This window comes from Desmodus rotundus, chromosome 9, assembly GCF_022682495.2.
Source record: "Desmodus rotundus isolate HL8 chromosome 9, HLdesRot8A.1, whole genome shotgun sequence".
Classification (NCBI taxonomy): domain Eukaryota; kingdom Metazoa; phylum Chordata; class Mammalia; order Chiroptera; family Phyllostomidae; genus Desmodus; species Desmodus rotundus.
The window spans coordinates 23,950,100-23,971,754 of record NC_071395.1 but is presented as its reverse complement, the minus strand read 5'-3'; the positions used below and the strand labels follow the sequence as shown (position 1 = coordinate 23,971,754).

Sequence of the window (21,655 nt, the reverse complement as noted above, 5' to 3'; positions counted from 1 at the left end):
TCAGCAGCATCTTGCCTCCCTCCAGAGCATTGGGCAAATACACTTCATGAACCGATTGTTACACATTACACTAACAAGTCTAAAGTTTATAATAAGGTTCACTTTTTGTGTTGTACAGTTCTAGAGGTTATGATAAATGCATAATGCCATGTATTCATCTTTACAGTATCATACAGAAGAGCTTCCGGGCTCTGAAAATCCCCTGTATTTCATCTGTCATCTCTAAACCCTTGACTAACACCAATCTTTTTACTGTCTCAGTAGCTTTGCCTTTTCTGGAAGGTCCTATGTTTAGAACCATAGAGTACGTAGCCTTTTCAGACAGGTTTTTCATTGGACAATATGCAGATAAGGTTTCTTTATTCCTGTGTCTTGATTGCTCATTTCCTTTTATTGTATTTATTTGTGTGTACATGTCATTATATATTTTATCATATCAATATTTCAAATTAACATTATACATAAATATTATGTGAATATATTTAATATAAGTACAATTTATACACTATGGTTATATAAAATATAAAGTTATATAAAGTTATATAAAATAAATAAATATTACATTAGAATATTAATTTGTTGTATTGATTTTTGATGCATAGATATATAGTTACTACATGGATATGCCACTGTTTATTTATCTATTTCCTCACTGATGGACATTTTGGTTGCTTCCAGTTTGGGGCAATTATGAATAATGCTTCTGTAAGCTTTTGTGTACAGGTTCTCCTGTGTGTTTGTTTTCTGTGGACTTAAGTTTTCAACTTAAATGGTTAAATACCTAGAAACACTGTGGCTTATTATTTGCTAAGACTACACTTAGTTTTGTAGGAACCTCCAAAATCTTTACCATCTTTACCATCATTTGATATTGTCAGTTTTGGGGGTTTTCTTCAGATGAGGTAGTATCTACCCTGTTACTATTGGCAATTTCCAAATAAAAATGACACTGCTCATCTTTTCATAGGTGGATTTGCCATCTGTATATATTCTTCAGTGAGGCGCCCATCATTACCACTGCTCAGTCTCTATCCCCTCCCTTCAGGTAACACACTATAGTTTGAATTTTATAGAAAGCTACCCTTCCTTTATTTTATATCCTCTTGGTTGGGATAATTCTGTCTTTAACATGTGAAGCAGGCCTGGCATAGAGTGGGAGTGGCGTGCAAAGGGTTAGAGATGGGTGTGTGACCCAAGGGTGAAGTCTTGGGATTCTAATTAGAACTCGTGTGAAAGAGAAGTTATCTTTCTGTTGGACCGGGAACAGGGCAAAAAATAAGTGACAAGGTGCTGCAGAAACATGAGAAAATGCCCGAGGACAGCTGAGGCAGAGGGGACCAGAGGCAGGACACAGGCACAGAACACAGTCACTGGACATCACTGGAGCCTCATGATCGGCGGTACTGCACTCTTGCGATTATAATTGTATGTGCTGTTAAACTTCCTATTTTTGCCACATCTAATTAACTAGATATTTTGTCACTTACAATCTTAAAGCTGCTGATAGTTACCTTCATACACAACTTGCAATTAAAAGGCCTGTAGTTCTTCTGCCAATCACAGTGGAACTTCCAGGAAGCTGATCTCTTCTTATCCACTCAGTTGTTTAAGCTAGTGTGTATTTACTGACCATCTACTGTGCTTCAGACACTTTACTTGGATTTGAAGACACAGAGATAGAATATCAAATAATGCCCCTGTCTTCATTTATTTTAGTGGGAGAAACAGAAAAACAGACATTAAAACTATGCTCTCCTTCCTTAATGACGGGACGTATTCTGAGAAATCCATCATTGGGCGATTTCTCACGTGAGCATCAGAGAGTGCATGTACACAAACCTAAGCTGGATACCCTCCTACATCCTAGGCTGCATGGAAAAACATATTGATCCTAGGCTACAAGCCTGTACAGCAGGTTACTGTACAAGACAAAACAAGATTAAACCAAGCACCAGAGAAACTGATAAAATCAAGAGACGCGAGGTAAACACGAGATGTGCCAGAGTAACACATCATGCTGTTTTAGAGTAAAGGTTTTTTGTAAGTACAAAGAATAGACTCTAATATAAAAGTATAGTATAATAAATCCACAAACCAGCAACATAGTCATTTATTATCATTATCAATATTATGTACAGTATATAATTATATGTGCTATACCTTCTATGACTAGCAGTGCAGTAGATTTGTTTACACCAGCATTACCACCAACATGTGAATAAGAAGGTGCACTACAATGCTATACCATCACTAAGTAATAGAAAATTTTCAGCAACATTATAACCGTAAGAGTCCACTGTCCTATATGCTGTCTGTTGTTGACAGAAACATGGTTATGCAGTGCATAACTCTGTATGTTTAGAAGCAAATAAACCAAAGACAAGTAAACCCCTTCTTCCAAAGAAGCCAGATATTTGCAAAGAGAACACCTGTGCAACTTGCACATAACAGAATGTGTATTTACAGAACATGTTACCATAGGACCACTGAAGTTCTGACCTAGGACAGCGAAAGTGAGGCTATGGAGACAGCTTAGGCAACCTCAGCTTTAAACAGTAGTGCATGTCATCTTGACAATATGGTTGGAGAGTTAGAGCAGAAATGCACATAATAAATGAAGCACAGAGACCAGTAGGCACAACAAAATAAGTTGCTGCTAATAACTGAGATTCTCAGGAAGGGAAAAAAAAATCTTAAGGATAGCAATGTGTGAACTAAAAACCACTGCAGAAGGTGTCTGTAACACCTTGAAACATGAGAAGATGCAAACACATCAAAACAGTAGAACTGTGTTACTTGTCTGATCACACTTTGTTCGTTAACACCAATACTCATTTGTAAAGATACTAAAGCAATAGTTAAGCATATCTGACATCATCTGCAGTGTTGAGGTTAACTCTTTAAATATCAGTTAGCCAGTTATTCATAATCTGTAACTGTGTTTTCTAAGCCACTTTTATTGTCATCTTTTAGAACATCTAAGGGACATTTTTGAATATTCATGCTTTCACTCATTCATTCCATATTTACTGAACTGCTACCTCAATTCTAGATTCTGAGCATAAAGATCTACAAGAATGACAATGTCCTGCCCTAACTGAGTTTACATTTTAATAGGAAACCTACCAAAGAAAAGAAGACATAAATTGCTAGTAATATTTATGGTAATGGTATTTTGAGAAAAATATAAAGGCCTTTTATGAAGTGTGTCCTGCGAGGAGGTGATATAATGAGGGCTGAATGAATCACAGGGGGAATGAGCCCTGTGGGGATCCGAGGAGTAACATTAGCAGCAGCGCACAAACAGGGATGTGTGCCCCCGCGGGTGGAAATTAGCTTGCTGTGTTTCATTGCCGGTGGAAATGGACACGAAGGCTAAGATGGTGAGCAATCAGGGCGCGTGATGAGAGGACGTCTGAGATAGAGGAATTGACAAGGTCTTGTGAAATCTTTAGGTTGTGGTTAAAAGGTTACATTTAGTTTGGGATATTCACATGCATCTTGGGTGTTTTGAAAGGGAGACTGACAATCGTATATGTCAATTTTATAAATTTCTATCAAATCTTTGAAATGGATTGTAGTTAGGAAAAAAAGTAGAGTATTACTAGGTTTACATAATTAAAACCCAAATAAAGGTGACTATACATGCGGGACATTTTCAATCTCACCTGTTCTCTTCTTTAGTTTCTTAACCAAAATATCCTTTGTTACATGTATTCTGATAAAAGTTTCATTGTTCTCAGTTCCTTAAAGTACTTACTAACTTAATATTATTAACAATTATAAATTATACGTAACAATACTTTTCCTATTTAAGTTTAATGGAGATTGTACCTACCTAAGAGACTGTAAAGTCAGTTTAAAATATAAAAATCATAGGATATCTGATCTGATAAATATGCATTGATTCATCTAAGTTTACTAAGTGAATATAAAGATTTCCACAGATACGGTTTTCTGAACCAATAAGCCTTAGCCAGATTATCTTTTGTCTGTTTGCTATAATGGGAGAGAGAGGATTTTTTTTTTTAATTTTGTATATAATAGTTTAAATGGTCAGGCAAGGAAACATAAACTTGCCCACCAATATTAAGCTCATAGACGTTTGCATGGTAAGGTCTCATTAGTCAGCAAATTCCGGATATTCGCCCTACTGAGAGTCAACCGTTGACTATATTAAACACCTTTTCAGAACTTTTTGTGATGTTTTTAATAGGTGTTATTCCTATAGGGTATTAAATCCCAAGTTCTAACAGCCTTTTTCCCCCCATGTAGTTCATTTATTTCTTTTTCTTCTTTTGATCAGGTTGTTAAGTCTTCTATAAATTTCTCTTCTCACTTTATGTGCCATCAATTTTAACAAAGTTTAAAAGTCACTGTTGATGTGACTGGCCCAAATGTTCCATTCAAATACAATGTTTGTGCCCTTCTGGCGGAACAAAGACAACTGTAAACAATAGCAAATAAATAAATAAAAGCTTTCTTTTCTAGACTTCTCAAAAATCATTATATCTTTATCCTATAAAAAGAAGAAAAAATAGAAAGTTTTTTCATTCATTTCCTCATGAATTATACATGAAACCAACATTTACTTTTTTCCATCCCTTCCTCATGTAAGTTACAGCTTATTAAAACCCCCTTATTATAACTGTATTAGAGTTTTAGTGAAAGGTATCTTTTAACAATTGCAATGTATAACATGGATTTTAGGTATAGTACATAAAGACATTAAAAAAAACCTTTTCAAAAAACAGCTCAGTTACAAAAGTCACAATGAGCTTTTCCCCAAATTAGATGGTCTGTGGAGAGCATTGGTCCAATCAAGATAACATAAAGTATATAAGACAAAGTAGAGACACTTATGTCAACCAAAATGGCTGTCAGTTAGCCATGCCACTTTGGTTCAAGAGGGAAACTACCTAAGTCAGAGCAGACACGTCTGGCAAGGAGACACACGTAAGATATCTGCAGAATAGCCATGTGTATATAGCAAGACCACCCACAGATAGGCTCCTGGGGAAATTCCACACTTGTCAGCAGGGGTGTCAAGCAGAACAGCCATGTACCACTCATAGGCTCTTGGGAAAATTCCCCATTGGCATTAGGGGTGCCAAGACGTTTATGGAAAAGACCTAGAAGGGTGGAGTGCACCACTTTCAAGGTGTAACTGATGTAGGCTCCAGACCACTGCTGAAACAGCCGAGCTCCACTCACCAGAGTGCTGCTCCACGCCATGCTGGTCTCCCTTGTCATCGGCCACTGGAGGCTCTGCCCTGCTGCCCACCTGACTCTGCAGGTCTTTCCTTCCGAGACTCTGACAACTCCCTTGCCCACCGTGAAGTCTCCTGGACACTCAGACTGAGACTCTGGGACTTGGGATCGCTATTCCTCACTGATTGCTGTGTGTGTGTCATATTTCTCTTACATTGCTAACAATGAGTAGCATACTAATGTATGTTGAGTTCTACTTTGAGTGACTCTGCATTCAATAAAAGCTGAGTGAATAGCATAGTTACTGTGTGTGACTTCTGCCTATTCTTTGGTGCCGGGCTGCTCAGCAGGCAGCTCGCTGAGCAGTTGCCCGGCTAACTCAGAGGAAAGACTGTATCACGAACATATGCTAGTGACACGGTCCATGGAACATATCTTGGTGTTTAGTTGTAGGCAATAATTCCCTCATGGGGGAAGAGTGTATAAGTTTTCCTAAAATGTATTTAGTCTTCTTTTTCTTCAAAAGCAAAAGTCGCTTAGATCAATGGCTCATTAACACTGCATGTCCTTGGCCATTCAAGCCCTCAGTGTGTTTACTCTAGGCCCCTCATTTATTTTTCAAGTCTTCAGTCCTTGCTTCAATCATGTAAAGATGGTAGAAGGTGACAGGCACGGTGACAAAGACACTGTTACTAGACAAAATCCAGACCCGATCCAAGGGCAGCGGGGGTGGGGGGGGAATCAGGAAAAAGACAAATTTCTTTAAGTATCCTAAAATGTATTAGAATAGTCCTATGTGGGATACAACTCATTTTTAATAATAAACTCAAATTCTAAAACTTTAAAGAATAGGGCTCTTTTTCAACATTCATTAGAATTTTCAGATTTGATAACTTAGAGATTCAAAGTAAGCAAATTTTGATGAAGTTTGTCAAACTCATAGGCGTTGGCGCTTCTATCTCAGCATGAAATTACAGGTGCAAACATAAAGAGATGATTTTGGGACTTAAAACACAGTTGAGGATTCAAGAAGATAATTTCTTTAGGGCTTGAAATTTATTTTATTCAAGTGCTTTATGATTTGATAATTAAAAATAAGAAGTTTATTTACACAAAATTTGACCCATTATTGATTAGTGCTGAGAGCTAATTATTTAAAATATCCTATTTATTTTTTCTCAGCATAAGTAAAATTTATTGTTGAAGATTTACTTTATTCTAAATAATTTATACAAAGCAACACTGAAAGTGTTTAGTTTACATAATAAACTAAATAGTCTTTAGCTTTTTAAAATTTTCCTTAGGAGTAAGGGCGTGTTTGGTACGCAGCAGAAACCCACACCATTAAGGATGTGTATGTGATATTCTTAGGAAGACAAAGAAACAATAATAAAGGAACCCAAAATATATACACATTTTCTCTCAATAAAAACCATGTAAAAAGTAATGATGATTTGACTATGATATGAATGTTACTGTTTCTGGTAATGTATTTCTTTATTTTATGTTAAAATCACTGAATCTCAGCCAGTGAAGCCATATCAGCATCATGGCCCTGACAACCCTTTATAAAGCCATTGTTCTACTGTGATAACATCCAGGAAATAAAGATCACTAATGTTACTGTAAATCTTAAATTGTCATATATCTATATATGGATATACATTACTATTTTTAAAAGTATATATATGAATATTTAATTCTTGCCTATTATAAATTTATTATATGACTATCACAGTCATATAATTGTGCTTTAACCAAATTGTTGTATAAAAATTCACTTTATAAGTAAATCAGATGAAAAATGACTCTCACCCATAATGAGATGTGTAAAATAAAAAAAATAAAACTTCACTTTATAATAAACTACCAAAAACATATTTTGTCAAGTAATAATCATATTATAGATGTTCTTTCACACTGTAGCTGTTTTAATTATTTTAAGAATAATTTAATTTAGTTACAATTGGTACAGGCAATTTTAGTGGGAAACAACATGTATCTGCAATGCGATTTCATGTGTAATAGGTGGTGTTTGGTCAGAAACAAGTGAGCTTTTTACGCTGCTCTAGAGATGCTGCTACCCATCATAGACTTTTTGTGCTGAGGAAAAAGGCCCTTGAATGGCCTATTTCTGTTGTAGCCTTCCCCTCTTACCCACGAGAGATTTGTCCCAAGACCCACACTGGATGCCTGAAAATGCAGATACTAACCAGACCTATATATATGTGTTTTCCTATACATATATACTTATGATAAACTTTAACTTATAAACTAGGCAGAGTAAGAGATTAACGATACCTAATAATAATATAGAACAATTATACCAATGTACTGTAACAAAAGTTATATGAATGTGGTCTCTCTCTCAGCAAACTAGCACAAATTTCTTTTTTTCTTTTTCACCATTTCACAAATAGAAAATTCTTTTGGACCTTAGATATTAGCAACCTCAGCATGAGTTTTTTCTTTTCCTTAAATCAAGAATTTTCTTCTTTTCACTTAACAAGCATATCTGAATTGCAGCATCACTACTCATGTGCTTTGGGGCCATTATTATGAAAAATAAGGATTACTTGAACATAAGCACTGTGCTAACACAACAGCAAATCGGATGGTCTGACAACTAAGACAGCTACCAAGTGACTGATGGGTGGGGAGCATCTACAGTGTGGAAATGCTGGTCAAAGGGGAGATTCACGAGGGGTGGGGTGGAGTGCATGTTGAGAGATTTTACCACGCTACTAAAAATGGCTAGTTATTTAAAATGTAGGCATTGTTGATTTCTGGAATTTCCATGTAAAACTTTCAGAACATCATTGACCACAGGGTAACTGAAACTGTGGAAAGGAAAGCCAAGGATAAGGGAGGACTACTGTCTACGAATATAAAGGAAATTAGGGAAATTGATGTTGCAAGAAGATTATGATCATATGTGTAGCTTAGATAAAGCAAAACAAAAGCAACAAAACACTCTTCTGTTGCTGTGAAGACTTTGGGGATGCACAGGCAGGTATAAATGAAGAATATATATATAGAACGTTGGCCACTGATATCCAAAACCAGAGACATATGATGGAGTGGACAAGTGCAGCTCTGGTTGAGACCTGTGGACTGTTGAAAACACTGAGCATTCAAAGCACAACCAAACAGAAGAGAAGTAGGAATGGATAGGTTTGCAAAACGGGCTTTTTCTAGCCTAGGATGTGGCTGAACCTGGAAGTTTCTGGAGGACCCACTTTGGACAATGTTTTAACCTATGATTTGGGCATATAAACTCTGAACTGATAGCTCAACATGATAGCTTTATGACAACTTTAGAGGCAAAACTTCCAAACTCCTGAGTCAGTAGACAAGACAGATCATATGGCAGAAAAATGGAAAAAGAGACTTGTATGCCCTCAGGACAAGGTATTTCTAAGTGTCCCAAAAAATTTACAAGGAACCAGTCAGATTCAAACAAATATAATGAATGCTCACTGATATCATTAATGTAGCCATCATTCTATTCTTCATTAGTAGTTGCTGGCTGTGACATGAAGTAGAGAGATGGCACCAATATGCAAGAGTTAGGAAAGAAGTAATAGCAGGAGAGTGACAAAGACAAAAGGATTCGGGTCAGGTGCTTTGCTAAAAAGAAGATAGGTTTTCGAAATAGCTAGAGGCTCAAGCTGAAATTGATCCATCCACCCTAATTTGATCTGAAAAAGGTTGGAACAGAGGCTAATTTTTAAGCACTTAACAGTTTGGTCCCTCTGAGCTTCTTTGAAGAAATAGGGTCAGAAGATTGGGTTGTAAATGGGCCAATGCCTTGATGTCTTCCCAAAGCCCCAGTGTAAGGATTTCTGTGTGCCAGGGCTGCTGCTTTCAAATGCCAGACAGCAATGGTCCCTTTGGGGCTGTGGATGAGGATGACTGTGGAGGGGATGGGGTGAAGAGAGACTTTGTGTCTGACTAACAAATCATCTTCTGCATCTAGAAGTAGATTTTCTAACTATTTAGGATGACCTGGAGTCAAATATAGTCACCTTCGACCCACTGTTGCTTGTAAGATAATGTCTGGGTGTCTAGCTAAGATTTCTACTTATTATTTTGTCCTACTTATTTATTTATTTGGTGTACTCTTCTGATTTGAAATAACTAGCATTGCATAGAAAGGGCCTGGCATAATCTTTTCTTTATCTGTTTATGTTTAAATGAAACACACTTCAACCCCCGGTGCTTCCGGTACATGTAGATGCAGCAGTGACAAATGTATACACCAGTCAGTGTGCATATTTACTGTGGAAATAATGAACAAAGCTGTTGCTATGTTGTATACTGAGCTATGGAGATTGTGCCAATGTGTCATGTAAACTTTTCTACTTGTTAAAATTTTTAAAGGCTAAAACATGTGCTGTATTATTCAAGCATATTTTCCCCAGGATTTGAAAGTAATTTTGACATAAATTTAATTAAACCCCAAAGTCACACTTTTATGTTTGTAGACTGTCATCTCAGCTAAATGCCTTATTTATTATTCCGAATACTGGAAAACACACCCATACCGACTTACATGTTCTTTCAGATTCACTAAAACTGCCGCTGATTTAGGCCTACTAGTATTTTTCAAGTGTAGAATAAACAATGACCAGTTCTGTCTTGTATAATTAATTTACACACATGTATCTACTTTAAAAATAAGTAAATGAGGGGATTGACAAAATAAATGATGGCTTTTGATAAGGCATAAAAACTCTACCTCAAAGCTAGAGCTCCAATGTACTATTCTGAACTTGTCTGGAAGTAGATGAATGCCCAATGACCAGAGAGATACAATGCAAATGAGTAGTTCCAAAAGTCTTTCTCCTCCTTATCATACTCAACTTAGTCAAAATGGTCCATGTGCCCCACACATGGTTGTTAGGTTCTCTGGTGTTATATGTATGTCTTAGCTTATACACTACATCACTACACTTTATGGAGAGTGAATGACCAGCATCTCCTGGGTTGGAAGAATAAACTTAGTAAGGTTGAGGATGTGAATCCTTATGAAGGATCCCTGCCTGCTTATGGAAACAACATGCAGTGCCTTTCAAAGCTGCAGGAGTTAACATGCATGATGAGAAGGGGAAATTAGTTCTTCACACATTTCTTTTGAGTTTCAACTTCCCTGTTGTTGTTTCTTAATTTGATTGTCTCATTCCTTGCTCAACATGGCTCTTATGGATCCCTGCTCTCTATAATTTGGGCCTTATCCTCAGTAATAATAAACTGCCAAGAGTAAAATCTAAGCATCCATAAACAACAATTGGGTGCAATGTAGCACTTACACACCATGGGAAACACATGTTTCACTAAACAAAAGGTAGATTCCATGGTATACATATGCACGTATTTTATTTCTCTAGTTACTTTATATAAATTATTACCTGAAGCCTCTTGACAAACATGTACAATTTTGAGCATTTAAAAATTAAACAAGCATATATAGCATTATTCCTTTACATTAATTATACTAATGCCCAATTAGGTTCATCAAATGCTCATGCATCTTTCTTAATTTTTTCCATCTTTCTTAATTTTTAATAGCATTTTCTTCCTTTCTCAGGAAAAAAAAATATTTCTGAAAATGAATTAAATGCCACAATGCTGGGAACATTCACACTAAGTCAATATGTATTCCAACATTATCAGGAGCTGGATTGATTACAACATATGAAATAAATAAAATTATTTTAAATGTGGAAATAGTAAGTAGAAAATGTTTGAGCTGCCCCAAACTTATAAATAATTGACTTAACCAAATAAAGCAGTTTCGTTTGTCAAAGTGCAGCCTCACTACAATGGTTATCGAGAATACCCATTGCAGCTTTCTGGATAACTTATAGCTTTCCTATAGCATTAATAATAAAGTGATATGTTTAGATATGTTTCAAGATGATTTCCCATCCATACCCTTTTTGGAGAGCTATATGCCAATAATGCTTTTTTCATATGTAAAAAAATATTTGTATAACTTTTCCCTATATTCATCATAATGACTGCTAATTAATTAGAGATAGAAAGCCATTGAAATAAAAGCATATAGGCCAGCTATTGTTGACCCATAGGCTTTCCAAATACCTTAGAAAGGTATGGCCTGGCCAACTCTATCTAAACAGATTTCATTACTGGAAATTTTAACTAAGAGGCACAGATGTATAGTGAATGTTAGCATTAGGAAGTTAAGCCAAAATATGTAATACAATTTTCAGGATGTAGAGATGGTTGGGGAATCCATCCTGGTCTATTTGCCAGCTGAGGCAAAAGATATCCACCCTGAGATCTGGGGATAGTAGAGTAGGTATACGTGGTAAGGCATATATAACATAATCATACTGCCTCGAAAGAGATGGAAAATATGGCTTTGAACTCATTCTTTATCTATAATTATTTTCTGGAAAAATAAAAATCCTGGTTAAACCTAATTCTTCATCTTCTCAATGCCTTAATCTAAGCAGCTGACTATATTTGCAGAAAAACACATAACCAAAAAAGACTACTCTTACATTAAATTCATAAGCAGAAGTACCATTTCATTTTTAAAAACTGTTGGAAATCCTTTTATATTCCTTTCATCATTTCCTTAAATCTCCATAACCACCTTCTCTGTCACTTTCAACTGATGCTTCATTTCCTACAACATTATGAAAATCTAAGAAACCAGATGGGAGCAACACACTTTTATATCATAAAATATATCCATCTACCTGCACCTGAAAGGTCTTATTTTTCTTTTTCTTCTGAATGGATACTCTTATCTAAAGCCAAATCTGCCTCTCATTTCTTGGGTCACATTCTCTCTGACAATTGCCTCCTCTTTTTCTTGCCTCATAAATGTTCCCGTTTCATTGTTCCCATTCACATGTTTCTATCCTCACCAATATACATGTGTCTATATCTGCACTATACATACACAGATATGTCTGCTTTTCTTTAGAGAAACAATTTTCCAATGAACTTTCTATTCTTGCTATCTCATTTCCTCAGCTTCTATTTCTCGTATATAGTCTTACCAAAGTTAACCATGGCCTTAATCTTTCCAAATCTAATGATCATTTCCCAATTCTCATATATCATACTTGACTTTGGCAACATTTATTTAGGCTTGTCATTTTTTCCTCCACAAAAAACTTTTTTATGTGGCTTCTGTGTATCTACAGTGTCTTGTTTGTTTGTTTTTTTTTCTTCTGTCACTGGTGACTATGCATTTGTCTCTTTTGCTTGTTTTTCCTCCACATCCTGGCTGTTCAAAGATGAAGTACAACAGAGTTCTATCCTCAGCTCTCAGCTTCCCAATGTGCACTCATTCTATGGCTGGTCTCAATTGCAGAGTACCCTGCCATGTCTTTTTATTAATGTAAATATAACTGGTAGATGGATGCATCTGGCTCCAAACTCTCCTTTGATTTTCTGACTCATATCCACCTGCATAAATGACACCTTCCTTGCTTGTCTAAAAAGGATTCAAATTTAAGTAACCTTACATTCATATGTATTTGTATAAATATTCTTTCTAAATGTGTGAATCCCCCAATGCTTCACATTTCAGTAGACGAGTCCTCATATCTTTTTTTCTTTTGTTTTTTTTTGCTTAGCTTATTTCTTCAGCTCCCTAAACTCTGTGTCCAACCCACAGGAAATTAAGGCTATCAGACAATTCCGTACCGCCACTTGCAACCGCAATAAGGTTCTAATTGACCTTATAACTTTCACCTTGGTACTCTGTACTAATAAATTCTAGTCTTATCTAAAACCAAACAAACAAAAACAAACAAAAAAACATGCCCAGCCTTGGCAAAACTTATTTTTTACTTAGTTGTTCTACAACAGAAAACATTTCAGTTGTTTTTCTATGAATCCACCAAGATCCAAAATTTATTATTCTGACCTCAGTTGTACATTTTGATTTGGCTGCCTGCTGTATTTTAATCTTCTTCTTGGTTCTCTCAACTTGATAACCAAGTTGTTGTCTTATCATTAAGAGTTACTCACAGACAGATTTTCACACTTTCACCTGTGTGCTTTTGAATCCCAGTATTATGATTTAAATAAGTGACAGCAAGTAAGACCTGTCTGGGACCTAACGTTTTCTGAGTCTTTGGGACATATTTTTTTTTGAAAAATTATCAGCCGTCTCAATTCACTATTCTTTTAAAATTATGTCTTTATGTTTAATTATTGTGGATTTTTGAAAATCATTGATTTTTGGTAGAAATAACTGAAGTGATAATTTCTGTTTAGAAATCCTCACTACCAAGTTTATATTAGGGCAATGGGTTACTGTCTTTTCTTTATCACCCATATTACATGTTATAGTTCTGAAAAAATTGGAGATAAATGTATTATCCAGGATGCATATTAAAACTATAATCAAATATTTGTTTCTACATATCATGGACTTGGGTTTAACCTTGGCCTAGCAGTCAAATCTATTAAAGAACTTTGTGGTCATTTGTAAGCTCTTTAGATGTGCAAAGAGGAAAAAGTACTGACAAAATGTAATCATGACTAATGTCTAGAGTTCAGGTTGGGGGGCTTTAGAAAGACATTATGCAAGCTATTGGAAATCCACATATTGATGAGGGAAATATATGGAAATAAGTTCTTAAAGTGATTATCACATAAGAGCACACATGAAATGTATCACATCTACCTGAGCATACACCACCCAAGAAGGAAGCTCTATTGTAACCACAAGGTTAATCAATACTTTATATTGAGATGATGTGTTTTCTTAAACCAAAAATAAACTTACTGCATATTAGTACATCCAATTAACTTAACATTTTAAAATTAAAGACGCTCTTTATATGTGGCCTAACCAATATCAAAGGAACAACATTGATAATTACCTCCATATTTTATTGTTCTGGAAAGTGCCAAATCTCCTTTATTTCATGTTATTCCCTACAAGAAAAGGTTTTATTTTTTATATCATTGTCTGCATGATAATCACATGCAAAGCTTCTCATTTTCCCCATTTGCTTTTAAATTTTTGTCATTAATAAGTTCTTAAATATTCTCTGAAATATCCATAGGCAGACCCTTAGAAGGAATTTTAAAAGTGAAATAAAAATTAAAGTAATAGAGGACAACATTCAACTGCATTTTCTATAGAACATTTTTATCCCCAATTACATGTACTGTGTCTAATCAGTGGTAAGTTTTTCATTATTTTGTTTTGGCTAAAAAATATATATATATCAAAGAGGACATATCAACTACATTGAAAAATAATAGTTGTAAAAAAGTTCTTCACTTTGTAAGCTACAGAGAAATCACATTCAGCGTCTCAAAATAGGATACTGAGCAAATAAACATGATAAGTGAAGGTGTCAGTGAGAGGTAATGACTGATACAATATTTAAACACCTTCAAGATAGAAGACAAATTGTTCAAACTAATGTTCTCATTTTTTTCTGTCACTATTGAATATTGTGCTTATAACTATTAATGAAATATTCATACATCCATAGAAAATATGAAATAAAATATTAAACTAAAATATTTATTTTATAACTTGAAACTGAAGAAAAATGATAGAACATAAAAATGTACAAAAACAAGATAAGACTATATGGGTATGTGAAAGTTACATTTACTTCCTATATGTCACAAGCAGGACAATTTGACAAAAATTAAATACAACAAGACAGCAACTTAGTCAATAAAGTTGTTTTTTTTTTTTTTTGGTGGAGATTAGGAGAGTAAAATAACATTGTTATACACCTAATAGATATTCTACTTCAGAGTAAAATAAAGAGAAATTTCATATATTTTTAAGATTACAACTTTTCATGAAATGGTAAAAAAGACTTGGCACATAAAATAGAATCTTTACTAAGGTACACTTTTTAAAAAAAGCCATCTAAAAGCAAATGTGGATTAGCACATTATACATACTAAAATATTTTAAAATATCATTGGCAACCTAGTTTTTAAGCCTAAATTCTACAAGCCCCAATGTTAAAAATAAAAGTTCCGATAAAAGATCTAATTTTAAAAAATGGAATATAAATGTCTCTCCAGATTGTACCAATGAAAAAGAACACAATGTCAAATCTCATTCAAAGAGCACACATATAGCCATAAAACCATATTTCCCAAGTCGTTATTGTTTGTGATGCACATTTAAGTGCACAGAACATTTGCCTTTATGGCAGTTTTATTCTCAACACAGTAAATGGCAAAAGGGTTTCAGTTCAATTGACTTTCTCATAAAAGATTTAATTCCCTCTTTGGCACGGGTTACATATTGAGTTTCTTATTCCAGCTTATGTCTATACTCTGAGTAAGTAAATTCTGCCACATGTGACAGACTGACCTGGTGTCAGGGTGAGAGGAAATTGTACCTGTTATAAGTGACATGGAATTCCAGCAGTTACAAAGAGCTTTGGGGGTGGGGGTCGGGATGAGAAATAGCCGTCATTATAATGAAAAGCATCACGGAAAACTAGAAAGTTGTATGCTATATTAAGCATCACCATAAAGTATTTGATGCCAATAAATAAATAGTACATTTTTCTATATCCTATTATAGTCAATTTCTTTGTAATCAGATACATTTGAATAAAAATAAATTAGAAAAATATTGTTCATATATGTATTTTATGTTTTATCTACAGTTCCACAAAATGAAAATCATGAAGATAATGCTTAGTGAATTCACCTACATGTGAGAGTCATTAATAGTAAATGCTGAGCACACTACAGAAACATTTAAAAATTTTTCTGTAAAATTTGAAAGAAATAACAGTAAGAAGATCTATATAGTTATAATACAATTACAAATATAGACATATAGATGTAAATATACATATATATGTATTGTTAGGCCTGAATTCTTATTTTAATTTTAAAATAATTAATCAATATGTATGCTTGTACAAATATAATCTATTTTTAAATATATTCTATTTTTTAAAATTTTTTATTGTTATCCAATTACAGTTGAATGCCTTTTCTCCCCATCCCTCCACCCCACCCCAGCCAAACCCACCTCCCTCCCCCATCTCCACCCTCCCCTTTGATTTGGTCCACGTGTCCTTTATAGTAGTTCCTGTAATCCCCTCTCCTCACTGTCCCCTCCCCACTCCCCCCTGCCCATTGTTAGATTGTTCTTAACTTCAATGTCTCTGGTTATATTTTGTTTCCTTTTTTCTTCTATTTATTATGTTCCAGTTAAAGGTGAGATCATATGGTATTTGTCTCTCACCGTCTGGCTTATTTCACTTAACATAATGCTTTCCAGTTCCATCCATGCTGTTGCAAAGGGTATAAACTCCTTCTTTCTCTCTGCTGCGTGGAATTCCATTGTGTAAATGTACCATAGTTTTTGGATCCACTCGTTTGCTGATGGGCACTTAGGTTACTTCCAGGACTTGGCTATTGTAAATTGTGCTGCTATGAACATTGGGGTGCACAGGTTCTTTTGGATTGCTGTTTCAGGGTTCTTAGGGTATAATCCCAGCAGCAGAATTGCTGGGTCAAAAGGCAGTTCCATTTTTAGTTTTCTGAGGAAATTCCATACTGTTTTCCACAGTGGCCTCACCAGTCTGCATTCCCACCAACAGTGCACTAGGGTTCCCTTTTCTCCGCATCCTCTCCAACATTTGTTTGTGGATTTGTTTATGTTGGCCACTCTGACTGGTGTGAGATGGTACCTCATTGTGGTTTTAATTTGCATCTCTCTGATGGCTAGTGATGCTGAGCATCTTTTCATATGTCTCTAGGTCCTCTGTATGTCTTCCTTAGAGAAGTGTCTGTTCAAGTCCTTTGCCCATTTTTTAATTGGGTTGTTTGTCTTCCTGGAGTGGTGTTGTGTGAGTTCTTTATATATTTTGGAGATCAGGCCCTTGTCTGAGGTATCATTCGCAAATACGTTTTCCCATACTGTTGGTTCTCTTTGTAATTTGGTGGTGTTTTCTCTAGCCATGCAGAAGCTTTTTTATTTTCATGAGGTCCCATTTGTTTATTCTTTCCTTTATGTCCCTTGCTTTAGGGGACATAAATTTTGTAAATATATATGCACCCAACATAGGAGCACCCAAATACATAAAGAAAATCTTGGAGGATTTCAAGAAAGATATTGACAGCAACACAATTATAGTAGGGGACTTTAACACCCCACTGTCAAAAATGGACAGGTCTTCCAAACAAAATGTCAAGAAGGATATTGTGTCACTTAACAATACCCTAGATGAAATGGACTTAACTGATATATATAGAGCTTTTCATCCCAAAGAAGCAAAATACACATTCTTTTCAAGTGTCCATGGAACTTTTTCAAAGATAGACCACATGACAGGACACAAAGCAAGCCTCAACAAATTCAAGAAAATTGAAGTCATATCAAGCATTTTCTCTGACCACAAGGGACTGAAACCAGAAACCAACCCCAAAGGAAAAAACCCAAAACACTCAAAATCATGGAGACTGAATAGCATGCTATTCAACAATGAAGGGGTCAAGAACGAGATTAGGGAAGAAATCAAAAACTTTCTGGAAACAAGTGAAAATGAACTCAAAATAACCCAAAACCTATGGGACACAGCAAAGGCAGTCCTGAGAGGGAAGTTCACAGCAATACAGGCCTACCTTAAAAAAGATAGAAACATTTCAAACAAACAACCTAACCCTAAATATATTCTATTTTTAATGTTTAAATAAAAATACCAAAGGTAATTCTGATAAATTCAATAGGTGAAACAAATAGGACTTACCTTAAAGTTCAAATAATTAACAAATAATGCAAAACGTACTTTCTTTAAAATTGTTTTAAGTATCTGCTAGTATTTTCTCAGTACTATTTTTTACTGAACTCTTTTATTGTGATGTAATTGTAAAGTCATATCCTGCTGTAAGAGATACTACAGACAGAGCCATGTCTGCTCTCCCCAGCTTCTTCCAATGGCCGACATTCTGCAAAATTACAGGGCAGGCAAAAGCAGATTGACAGTTGATTGTACAGACAATAATACAATAATTAATAAATAATAATACAAAAATAAACTGTGTTTTACGTACTCACAACTGTAAGCCTACTTTTGCCAACCTCTGTACAGCACAATATCGGGACTAGGATATCTACTTTTCTACTTTGATTCCGTCCAGTCGTCTTTCGCAGACTTCCTGTTTTACTTGCACTCGTTGGTGCATGGGTGTGTGTTCTGTTCAGTTTCATTGTGTGTGTGTGTCCACTGCAGCCAGGAAGATCCAGAATACTAAAGATTTGCAAACATTTTCAAAAATTAATTGGAAGGCACTACGAACGTTTTAAAGCAGAAGTTAGCCAACTTTTGCTGAAAAGATGCAGATAAAATACTTTTTAGGTTTTGCTGGCCACACTTTTGCTGTTGCAACTACTCAACCCTCCTTTTTAGTAAGTACAGAAGCCCCCGAAACAAGTCCTAAACAAATGGATGTGGATTGTTCCCACAAAACTTGATTTGCTTTTTCCTTTGTGCCATCATTGGACACCGCAAATAGCTGAAATTCTATACAAAATATTATTTACAATCACAAGAATTTATTTTAGCCATCACAACAATGTCAAGCCTTCAGCTATATAGAGTCTTCTTTTATGTCCAAAACTTAGCCAATTGTATACTACTAAGACAGGCAATTTATCGTTTTGTTCTATACTACCTACTTCTGTTCTGCTGATATAAAGCCCTTTTATGAGTGATATATCTGTTAGGCAAAACACTAAAACCAACCAACAAACAGCAGATCCACAAATTCTGAGACCTGGGGAATGTGTTAACTAAACCAGAAAAGAATAGATGGAATTTTAACACTATATGTAATGATTTTGAATTAATCATAGATGTAATAAATATGCTTAGTAAAAGTGTGAAGGACCAAAGTTTCTGAAACCATTGTGTAAAAACTCATAAGGGAGGCAACATTCTTAGCTATATCTAGTTCATCTATCTCTATGCTGATTTACATACTGAGTGGCATTATGCCTAAGCATCCAGCAATAAAGCAGAAAATTAAATACACTAGATTTTTCCCACATGATATTTAATATCATATATTTCCATATAATCAATTCTTTAGTGTAGCTAGATGAAATCTCAGCTGGAGAATACGGTTCTAAATTAACTTAATAGTATATATTTACATAGGTTTATAAATCAGTGGAGTAGAAAAATTTCCACTGCATCATCTCAGATCAAAATTACAAAAAAAAAAAATAATACTCATTTATGAGCTTTAAAGCACAATGTTAATAGAATCAATTTTAGTTATTGGAAAATAGATTTGATAGAAGAGGAGGATAAGTTGAACTTAAAACCAAAGGAGCTGCTCTTCTTTCTGTAAAGGAAGAGGATCTTATATAATAAAATTGTCTGTGCTTGTAGTAAAGGTGTGCACAGTTCACACTGGTAAGGAAACTATTTTTGTATTTTTTTCTTCATTTACATCAAAGGGCTTCTAGTAGCCACAATGACTACACAGCATTTCATGTGTATCATTTAAAAGCTCTGTGTAGAATTTTTTTCTTGGAAATAATACTTCCTTTATTCTACCAAGTTTGAAAAAGAACAATTTTTGAATAGTCATTTTATCTTAACTGGTCAGCAAATGAAGTGCAATGACATCATTGAAGCAAAAATTTAAGCTAAGAATTTAAACATCCAACACGTTTTTAAGTGTAAACATAGTTCAGGAATATTCTGGGAAACTGGGGCATGGAGACAAAGGTTAGTAATCAGGTTGATCACTGACTTATTCAAAAAATAAAACTTCTACATACTTAACACATCAGAATTTCAGTCTGGGTTATGTCTACTAACAAGCAAGTATTCTCTCCAGCACAAGTAAACACACAAATACCAAACAAGTTTATAAATAAATGACTTTAAAACTGTCTGATTTATTTTTATAGCATATTAAAATAATTTTTCAAATTATATATTGGGCAATATTGTTCCACAAACAACAACCAATGATTTTGAGTACCACAAAAGTAAATACCAATACTTTAAAATTTTCAATTATGGTCATCTCAAATTTACTAAATGAGTTTTGCATGAGTTCTTCATAGTTATTTTAGTGAGCATTTATGGGTTCCATAAAATTTGAGTTATGTGGCATAAAGGAAACCATCCTTTCTAATCAGGAGGAAACGAGATGTTGCCACAGCATGCCTTGGCATTCACTATTCCCACAGCTCCCCTCCAGGTGCTTTTCACTGGGTGGATTTGGCGGGTTGACCGCATTGGCCAGCCACCCTGTGTCCCTCAGACAACGGCATGATTGGGAAGCCATATGGTACAATGCTGTAAACTATATTAAATTTTGAGTCATATTTTGGCCAGCTTTGTTCTCATAACTAAGATTCAGAATTATATCCATGTAAGTGTTTCTACATTTGGTGCTTACGGTACAACTAAGCTCACATCTCTTTTTCCTTTCCTGTTTCAGACATTTGCAGATATAAAATTGTGTTAGAGTTTAAACTCAAAGGCACTAGTTGAGAGGGGAAAAAAAAAAAAAAAGAAAAGAAAAGAAAAAGAAAAAAGAAAAAAAGAAACCAGAGAGGGGTGGCAATCTCGGTTTGCCCTGCACTCACCTCTGAAGAAGCAGTCTTCATTGTGAACAATGGTGATCTTTTGTTTTTTCAGGCAGGCGGCTCTGTGCACCTCACAGTGGTTTTCATAGAACTCTCCGTCAGACCCACACACAGGTTTGTAGTGCCCTTTGCAAAGGTTCATGCAGGCGCATTCTGGCTGCCCCGTCTCTCTGCTGATAACACAGTGCCTTCCCAAACCACAGTATTTATTTTCACAGGACCCCAAAGGGCCATTCTGAATATGGAGTCCTGAGGATAAAGAATAGAAAATGATTGGGATTCACATGCCCAAATAATACATTCCTGTTAAAGTTTCAAGTGAAAGCGTTTGTCTAAGGGACATACAGTGTAATCAGGGTTCAGTTGCACTCAGCGGAGAAGGGACTTAGACCCAGCTGACGAACTTTTCCAGACTATGTTCCATGTTCTTCTTTCCCTCCCCTTCTCTCCTTGAACTTTCTTCTTTCTCCCCAATGAGTAGTGTGGTCATTAGAACAAGGTCTCTAAAATTAAGCTGCCTGAGTTCAAATACTGGCTCTACCACTTACTAGCTTTACGTGCTTGGAAAAAAATTACTTCTCTGTACCAGTCTGCCTATAAAAAGAGGATCCAGGGGTGTCCAAACTTTTGGTATCTCTGGGCTACATTGGAAGACAAAGAGTTATCTTGGGCCACACAGTAAATAAAGGAAATGCCTAAGTACTGAAAAGTATACTAAGAAACCTATCATTTACATAGGCTTAGAAAAGCCTTATATTTTAGTAAAGATATAAGATAATTAAAACAAATATTTTATAAGGTAAAAAAGTAACATGGGAGACTCCAAGTTATGTGAAT

At 35.2% G+C, this 21,655-nt stretch overlaps 1 protein-coding gene across 2 annotated transcripts in view; it reads right to left on the bottom strand.

Annotated features, from left to right (window-relative positions):
• FSTL5 (follistatin like 5) overlaps positions 1-21,655 on the bottom strand; it is a 546,539-nt gene that overhangs the window by 340,699 nt on the left and 184,185 nt on the right. For both annotated transcript variants that reach the window (XM_045202427.2, XM_045202428.2), the window contains exon 4: positions 20,819-21,067. In XM_045202427.2, the coding sequence (XP_045058362.2) occupies positions 20,819-21,067 (249 nt within the window). The remainder of the gene's footprint in view (positions 1-20,818; positions 21,068-21,655) is intronic.